This window comes from Stegastes partitus, unplaced genomic scaffold (assembly GCF_000690725.1).
Source record: "Stegastes partitus isolate 25-593 unplaced genomic scaffold, Stegastes_partitus-1.0.2 Scaffold20, whole genome shotgun sequence".
Classification (NCBI taxonomy): Eukaryota; Metazoa; Chordata; class Actinopteri; family Pomacentridae; genus Stegastes; species Stegastes partitus.
In genome coordinates, this window is record NW_007577751.1 from 558723 (window position 1) to 568181 (window position 9459).

At 38.7% G+C, this 9459-nt stretch overlaps 1 protein-coding gene across 4 annotated transcripts in view; it reads left to right on the forward strand.

The window, feature by feature from the left end:
- The first annotated feature begins 6234 nt into the window (after positions 1–6234).
- The window catches only part of LOC103365797 (complement receptor type 2-like), a 13340-nt gene continuing 10115 nt past the window's right edge, over positions 6235–9459 (forward strand). For 3 of the 4 annotated variants that reach the window (XM_008293343.1, XM_008293359.1, XM_008293365.1), the window contains exons 1-7: positions 6235–6338; positions 7178–7267; positions 7486–7674; positions 7909–8008; positions 8241–8314; positions 8407–8586; positions 8699–8878. In XM_008293343.1, the coding sequence (XP_008291565.1) occupies positions 7219–7267; positions 7486–7674; positions 7909–8008; positions 8241–8314; positions 8407–8586; positions 8699–8878 (772 nt within the window). In that variant the 5' untranslated portion in view covers positions 6235–6338; positions 7178–7218. Of the gene's footprint in view, positions 6339–6701; positions 7011–7177; positions 7268–7485; positions 7675–7908; positions 8009–8240; positions 8315–8406; positions 8587–8698; positions 8879–9459 lie in introns of those variants that run through there. The other variant, XM_008293352.1, reaches the window with a different exon arrangement.

Below are 9459 nucleotides of genomic sequence, written 5' to 3' on the forward strand. Positions count from 1 at the left end.
AAAAAAAATTCTCTCTCTTTATTCTGGCATTTAGCAAATAGAAATCATTTCGGTAATCCTAAGTGACCTAAAACAGGAAAAGTTTAGTCTGATTTAATGTCAGACAGTAAGAGGAAAAAAGGTTTTGTCTTTTAATACAGTGTATGCAAACTTGTGGTTTCAACTGTATATGCTGCCTTTGACTCACTTCAATGGAATTAATATCAAAGGTGTTTGTTTTCTGAAGGCCTGTCCTATCTTTGTTTTTCCTATCATGGAGTGGGCTGCCACTCTGGTAAACTTTGCTGTGCTGGAGTTCTATTGCTTTCTTACAGATAATTCTCTGCATGGTTCATAAATATACAACAACAACATGTCAAGAGGAGGAAGAAGGTTCATTTCTGGTTAATTCGTTATATAGCTCAGTGACCTCTATTCTCCAGTGGTGCTTCTTTGGAAGCAATCAGCCTCTGATGTTGGTTTTGTGGTTTCATTGCTGATTGAGACTGAGATATCCTGTGATGATTTGCAATGAATCTACATCAGCTTGTTAGTCAGAATGTCTCGTGCAATCATTAACAAAGGATAGATTTCCAAAACACTTTCTCATACAAGTCAGCCCAGACCTGCTCATTCACTAGACTGTCATCTGTCACTACATGCTTGTTCAAATGTATTCTGTATTTGTTATGCAACATATTGAAATAAAACAGTTTTAATACAGTGAAGCAACAACAAAACCTTTTAAAAGGCTATCATATCAAGCAAAAACAGCTAGCCTGGGTGCATTTTCTTTCTCTTGTGTAAAAGCAGTGAGCTCATTAGGCCCCGGACTTTCCCCAGGTCTTGAGCAAAAACAACACAGCTCTCATCTTCATATTCAAATCACCTAAGTTTAAAAGAAACATGTGCTGTCGCTGTTTTTGTGTTAGTGATTATGAACTGATAACAGGTGTAAGCAAATTCTGGAAATTTTCTGATGAGTGATTCAGGTGTGTGTTCTTTTATGACAAGGTTAATTATTACAGAATGCAAGGAAATGCAAATACCTCACCCACTTCTCTGGAATCAAATCTCCTTCATAAATGATGAGTCAGTGGTGAGATGTTCTATGACAAGGGAATAATATGTCATCTAAGCTGATCTGATTTTAAAAAAATGCAAAGGGTTGGTTGAAAAGCAGAGACAGATCCTTGCCAAATGTAGACTCAGTGACGACAGTCAGGCCATTCAGAAAAGGTTGACACAAGAAGTCAGCGCTACAAAAGAAGAAAGAGATGGAGGTGTCAGTAAATGTGACAAATATAGTGATCTAAGGCAGGAATACTTTAAAAAGTTTGACTTATTAATTCCAAACTTTACTGAACTAGATGACAGCAGCAGATTCTGTTAAGCACTAAAACAACTAAGGATGTTATTGCTGGTGTAGCTTTTCCGTTCTGAAACGGGGAAATTAGGAACAGCAGTAAAAGAATAACATGTGTCATAAAGAAGAATAATTTGTTCCATGGTAGTCAGCTTGCTTCCTCACATTGACTCAGCCTGGGTTGGGTCCATTCTGTTCCGTTTTATTGAGGCCTTGTATGATGGTCTGGATTGTTAACATGAAAATGAGGCATTTTGTGACTGACTACCACAAGACGTGAGGATGTATGATTGAAAGAAGAGGGGAAAGAAGTCCATGTGTATATTTTTATATACACAAAAAATCTACGTGTATACAACGAGGTTTTTTATGCAATGTGTGATCATAAAATAAGACTGCTTTCCTGCATTTAAATAAGCCCAAAGTAGATTATTTTACAGATACTCATCATTATTTTCTGCTTGCTTGCTTATTTGTTTTTCTACATGACGGCATTCCAACATTTTAATGTGCTTTTTCTGAAATCTTTGTTGCCAGATTTTATTATTTATTTAAGTTTTTAATTAATTAATCTTTTTACAGTGTGTTATCAGCTGCAGTTTAGCGTTTAGACATGTTTGTTTCAACTCCTGTTGTCTCAGTCAAAGTCCCATGATCATTTAATTATAGCCCATTTCTGTTCTCAAACAAAAGCTGCTGTTTAGCCCAGTGGTTCTCAACCTGAGGGGTTGCTAGATAGATGTGAAGAAAATTATAAACATAGTGTGTCTAACACTTCAGTAAATTCTATTGTTTTTAACATATGGGAAAATAAGAGACGCCAAGTTCACAAAGGTGGAAGCCAGGAAAAACAAACTGCTTTTTTTTTTTAGACTGAGCTGTGCTCACTGACGAAAACAGAAGTTTATAAGAAACCTACACACACTGCCTCTACCAGGACAGAGAGGGGGGGAAAAAACATCAGCAATAAAGTCAGCAAAGAGATCTGGAAAAAAACAAAACAGGGAAGAAGACAACAGGTGGAATGACGTTATGCTCCTTTATGTAGCTGGAACAACTTACAAGGATATTCTCCAAACCCGACATATGAGTGCACTTCAGACTCAGCAACACTCTTAAAGAAACACTGGTCCATGTCAAGGATAAAACACCCACATACAAGCTGAGCAACACTGTATAAGTAGTCCAAAGCAGCAAAGAGTGCACAGACCTATATGACTAAACAACAGCTTCACAAGCACCAATACAGGGCAGCCAGCTCCTCAAGACATATAGTCCACCAGTATTTAAAGGACAAGGGGTGACCCTTTGAGGATAACATTCTGGACAGAAAAGTAGAAAAAAAAAAGTCCAATCGTTTTTACCGAAGGTTTTAGGATTACTATGGCCTAAACGACAGAGAATCTATAAGTACGCACTATACTGGAAACTATAAAATCAGATTGAGAGTGGTTGTGATAGACCTGCGATCACAAGTCACTGAGGAGTCACAGATGTCATAGAGTTCATGAGGTAGTCATTGCTGCTTGTAAGTTTGTTGTCCCACTTTTCCCGAAGGGCCTGATAAATTTGCCAGATCATATACGTCAGGCACATCCGCCCGTAGCCGATTCTTGTCTTCCTCTTGTAATTTGTGGTTTTGTGTCGTTCAAATAGAACAGGATTTTTAGGTGCCATTGGTCTGTGTCCTTTAAAGCCACACTAACAGGGTGTTGATTAACTCAGTAGTTTAGAATTTGTCTTCAGTTGAACAGCTCAGAAACATTTTGCTTACAGTTGGCTGAGTTTAACCCTTTGCCAACTCAACGACAGAAACAAGATTTTAAAAGTTTTCTCTGAGTCAGTAAAAAAGACCATTTGCATGATGCATTGTTCAGTGCAGTTAAACTGAGGAATTGTTTATACATTGCATCACCTGTGTCAGCGACCTGTACCTTAGAACTGATTTTATTGACCGTGTTTGTAAAAGTCAAAGTGTACGTGACTTTCTGACTGAACACAAAACAAACACACACAAACAAAAAATCATTGTAGCACTGTTGTACTTCAACAAGCAGCTATAGCCAGTTTTGCTATCTATCACATGGGAGAACTATGGAGAAATGGCCTCCCTGACAAAGAATTCCAGCTCAAGATTAGCCGCAGATGTCTTGAGGTCGTTCACCTGAAAGTCAGACAGCATCATCAAAAGAGAAGCATGAAGCAGGTTCCAACAGAGCCCTGAGCACCCAACAAACCTTAGGGTGTTGTAAAGTAAATGTCCCAGTGTCCGGGAGAACTATCCTGTTGAGTGACCTAAAAAAGGTTGAAAACCACTCTTGTAGTCTTGCATGTTGTTGCTTTGTCCTGCAGAAATCACGCACAGAGGTCACAGTTTCTCAGGTGTAACTTCAACCTCCTGCAGAAATGGTTGAACTAGAACTGAATAGAAACAAATCATTGTATGTATCATCGGACCATTCACCACCACTTAAAATGTCTCAATCATCGCTGGCACCAACCATCTTAAACAAGTTGGATATCTGATTGTCTGACCTATATTTGATTTTGTTTTTAACAGTAAGGCCTCACTGATTTCGGTCAAACTGACCAGATTGTGTCATGGGAGTCCCTACCTTCCTTCCACTGAGCTGTCTTGACCTTCTCATTGCTTCTCAAGGTAATTGCGCTGCAGATAAGCTCTTGATGTACAGTCTGTATGATTAGATAGACAAGCTGGTGTTTGGTCTGAGGTCAACCTGTCCTCACTTCTGCTGCTCAACTACCTTTCCTTTTTTAAGTTTTCATAATAGCTCAAGACTGTTCCAGACCTGTCAGAGGACCCACCATGGATTTGAAGGACAAGGACATTCTGTCACAAACATTCCCAGACGGAAGCAAACTCTCTTTTGCCTGCTGCGAGTTGGAGTCCTGTGTGGCTCTAATGCAAGGGTGAATATTGTCACTTAATTTTATGTTTACATTCCAGCAGTCGTGTTCTACAGCCAGCTCAAGCCCCAATTTCTTTGCCTGCAGAGGCTGAATGTAAAGATGACAAGACTGAAAATGGTGACTGGAGGGAGAAATTTTAAAGCAGCACTTGAAAAGTGCAGCTAATGGAAATAATAATTTCCATGGCCTTCAGCAAATGAAAAGTATCAGCTGGGTGTGAATTTCAGTTGCTAATCTTTAAATATGATAATGATAATCGTGTCATTTCCTATGAATGGCACAAATATTGTAAGAGTCACAGAGTACAAGTATCTTGGAATTGATCTGATTGCTTTGGATTGATGGGAAGGTAACACTTGAATATCATGTAATCTAACTAGTCAGCAAATTAAGACAAAAAAAAAGTTTCTTTTACACGAACAAATCATGTTTTCCTCTGTATTGTAGAGTGAGATGTTTTTTGGGGAAACTTTTCTCTGTCCGAAGGTTTGAGCACTCCTGCTCTAAAATTAATTAAGTTCTTTCTACATCATTGCTGCCTTTTAATATAGACCCTTTCCAAAACATGCCCTAAATGAATGGCTTTCTTATTTTTTTTACTGAGCTTGGAAAATCCCATTTTCACTGTGCCCCTGCAACCTGGAATAACATGGAGAACAATCTAATGCTTAACTAACTTTTATCCTTAGGGTAATTTTTAATTTTTTTTTTAAAGTTACTTTTTTGGCCTTTTTGCGATAGGAAAGTCAATAGAGAGAGACAGGTTCCCAGTTGTTCTTGTTTTTGTTGCTTTAAATTTTGAATACTCTAAATATTCCTAATGGTTTTATTATTATTTATTTATTATTTTGTTTTGCTTTATATATTTTTTTTTTTAAATCATTGTTATTCAAGTTTGTTATATGTGTACCCACATCTATAGTTTAATTTTGGCTGTACAGTAAATGAGGCCTCCATGCCTCAGGATATTCTGAGTTTAAACAACATTGAAATTTAACAGAAGGATTAACTGCCATACTAATAAAACACTGCATTCCAGACAATGGAAAATACAAATTAGTTTTTTGTAAATGGCATTCACTGAAGTCCGAAGGAAAATAAAAGGACTTTGTGAAGAAGCTGTACATTTTTGGTCGCTCTCACATCTGATTTATGTCATTTCGGGGCAAGAAAAACAAACAATTATTGCAACGGCCAATCAATCGCTGCTCAGCAGGAAGGTCACTTCCTCATATTGACCCACCCTGGGGTGAGTCCATTACATCATACTCTGTGAATGCCTTGTTTGATGTTCTGCATTGTTCCCAGTGGAATGTTGGTTTTTGCAAACAATCACAAGCACACACAATTTACAGAGGAGTGCAAAGTCTTTCTGGAAAATGGAAGGAATAGTTTTGGGATGTTTGGAGTCGGCTGCTTCATACTGACCCCACAGTGGTGAGGAGGGGGACTGCAGAGTACTGATCATAGGGGCCGGTTGTAGGGGTGGTGGATAAAGAGGGTTATAGGACTCTAGCTAAATCCCAATGATGTTCTGGGCTGTCTAAATGACCCTTTGCATAACCTTCTTGTCCTTCTTGGTGGAGCTGGCAAACCACACTGTAATGCAGTATGTTAGGATCCACAGTCAATCAGAGGTGTTTCTGAGTCGTCCTTATAGGTGTGAGGGTTTAATTGGGACAGGAAGGGTCTTCTGTGATGTGAGTCCATAGAAATTTGAAACTGGAGACTCCATAGTACAAGGACTGGGCTGGGATATGTTCTCTGAGACATCCTAAAGTCCACTACACTCTCTTTTGTTTTGTGGCTGTAGAGAATGAGATTTTTAGCTGAACACCAGCCTAGCAATTTTTGCAAAGCCTATTGATCATAACCTTGATGTAGCTTTTACTTACCAATGTTTGTTTGCAGGCAAGTTGTATTACTTAGATAGTGATCTGACTTCCGGTGTTCGTTGCGTCGTAGTGGGTGGCGCCGCGTGAGTCATACCAGAGCAAGAGCTAAGAGTCAAACAGACCTGAAACACCATCGTGGTGGAAACTTGTGGCAGTTTTTCCGTTGAGTAAGTTTGAAACTATCCTTTGCCTTAACCGAAATAAAACAGAACTAACGGGACTTTCATGGTGTATCAACGCGATAGCTTTCGTTTTTGCTGTAAGCTAACCGCACTCTAGCTTACCCAGTACCATTTATTGAAATTAACAAATTAATATCCGCAAATTCAGACAGTCAGGTAAACGCCGTGTAAAGTTCCTTTACCCTGATGATTCAGCGGTGACTTCGGCATTGATCCTCTTTCAGTTGTTGTTGGTTTAAAAGTAATTCACGCTGTTATTACTGCGACGCGTTAACGCCTACGCTGTTTTGATCAAGGAAGACGGAGAACAACATGGACGACCTGCCAGTTTCACGGACTAGAATGATAGCAGTTTAGTTCTGCTTTTTTTTTTTTTTTAATAACGTATGCCGAATTTGACAGTCGAAATTACCACAGCATTTAGTAAAGAAGGAGCTCGGTAGCATTACCCAGAAGGGCAGTGTCACATTAGTTTGCTGGAAGAGACAGATTGTGAATTGGGTTTGGTGTAGTGAACACCGTGACGACGCTAAGCGCATTTGCGTTCAAAGATTAGCCTGTGACCAAGATACAAACATTCGAGTCGAAATGGTTATCTTTATTTGTAATGTCCGGTATTTCAGACAGGACTCAGATTGGTTAATATTGTATTTTTAGGTAGGTATTCTGTTGATATCGACATGTTAGCATCAGCGTTTCTTCTAGGTAATGTTTTACGCAACCAAACCTTCTTGAAAAGGCTCCTCGGTAGTACAGTAGTATTACCGTCACAACTAAGTTACATTTATGTATGTCTGACTTGCATTTGGTTTTGTCTTTACCAGTAAGAGCTGACTGGCTTCAGTCAGACTGAACAGAGTCTGTCATGGTTGTCACTGTTCTCCTCCTACTGAGCTGTCTTCTACTTGCTCAAGGTGAGTGCGGTGCGGATGAGCCTGTGATGTGTTATTAGATACACAAACTGGTGTTTGGTCTGAGGTCAACTTTCTCAGTTACTATACACTCCCTCCTCTATCGGGACTGACCCTCTCTAATTTTCTCTTTCATATTTTTAAGCCTCACCCTAACCATCCAGGATCAATAAAGTATTTCAGATTTATTTTTTATTTTTTATTTTTTCATGTTATTATAGCTCAAAACTGTTCCAGACCTGTCGGAGGACCCAACATGGATTTGAGGGACAAGGACATTGTTTCATCAACATTCCCAGATGGAAGCAAAGCCTCTTTTAAGTGTAATGTGGGCTACAGGCCTGAAGGAGGGTCTGCAACCATCACTTGTACCGCTGGGAGGTGGAGTCCTGTGCTGCTCAGATGCCAGAGTGAATATTGTCACTTAATTTTACATTTAAATTCCTAATAGCAGCGGTATTCTAGAGCCAGCTTAAGCTGGTAATATTCTCAAATTTGAAGAAGGTGTTTTACTGAAAAATGTTCTTAATGACAAATGTTGTTTCTGATAATATCTGATGACAATACTGTGGAGTCAGTTGTTCGTAACATTGTCCAGTAATTTGTAAGGGAGGAACCTAATTGTCAAAGTTTCCTTGTTTCAGTTGCGAGCTGTGGCCCACTTGAAGATGTGGTTAATGGAATTATTGACTACCCTAACGATGCAGTATTTGGTGAAAAAGCTGTGATCACTTGTAAGCCAGGGTTAGTATTCATTAAATGGTTCATGTTCAGAGATTTAATTTTTATATACTGATTGATAGTAGCATATTTAAGCAAATAAACAAATAAATACAGTTTCCTCTTATAATGTTCTCAAATTAAAAACAAACAGAAATGATTTCAGTCAAAATGGGTGTTTGCTAAGTCTTGCTTGCTTTTCAGTGTTGTCAAGTGAAATGTAAGTACTAAGGATTTTTTTTCTCCTCCTAACTAGTTTCATATTGGTTGGTAGTAGTGAAATCACTTGTGGAGACCAAGGCTGGATGGATAGGATACCTGTATGTGAAGGTTGGTCATCTTTGTGTGTTAATACATGGCACATTCATACATAATTAAAAATGCACCGTTTTTTGTTTTTAAACACATCTTTTTTTCCACAGTGGTCCAATGTGATCCGCCAGCTGATATTATAGATGGCAAATTCAGTCCAAGCAAAGAATCCTATGCATACCGTGAAGTTGTACAGTACACCTGTAAAAGTGATTATACAATCAATGGATCAAAATCATTATCATGTTCTGAGGATGGGACATTCAAGCCTGCTGCTCCAACATGTACCAGTAAGCTTTTTAAGTAATTTTTCAATCCCAACTTTCTCAGTACTTTCTCATGTCATACTGTGACATACGAATGGAGAAGTAATATCTATTTTTGAATTTCTTTTGCCTGCAGGGGTTCAATGTAAAGATCCTGAGATTGAAAACGGTGGCTATAAAGAGGGTGCTCGACCTCCATACAAACACTCGTCTTCAGTGACGCTCCAGTGCAACTCTGGGTACGTCATGAAAGGAACACCTTTCCTGACATGTGACATAAATAGTCAGTGGTCACCTGCACTTCCAGAATGTGAACGTAAGTCCCACATGAAAATGACTGCTTACATATGAGTATTATCAGAAAACGGTATATATAGTATGGATCTGTGGTTTCTCTATTAGATTTAAAGTAGAATGTTTTGTCTACCATACTTCATTTTCCTTCTTTAAAATAATTAGAGATGGTTGTTGTACCCAGAGATCTACATGTCCAATGTGTTTTTGCTTCTTTGTCATGGTGCCGAGCAAAGTAAGTGTTGCAATGTTGCCTTGCAGGAAATTGCAACTTATGATGTGACAAAATCTTAAACAATATCCCATCTAATTTACAAACCTTAAGACTTTGACATGTTGCATTCAAAGATACAGTCAGCAATTATAACTTAATACTTTTTGTCAAATTCAGTGACTATCTTGTACACAGCCAGGAGCCAAACAAAGTAGCTTGGACCGATCACCTCAACACTATTTCAGTATGTCTGGCGCACGTTTAAGCTCAATTCAATATTTCCTCACAAAATTCTTTGCCTGCAGCGGTTGAATGTAAAGATCCTAAGATTGAAAATGGTAATCGGACGGAGGGTTCTCAGCCTCCATATAGATACTCATCTACGGTGA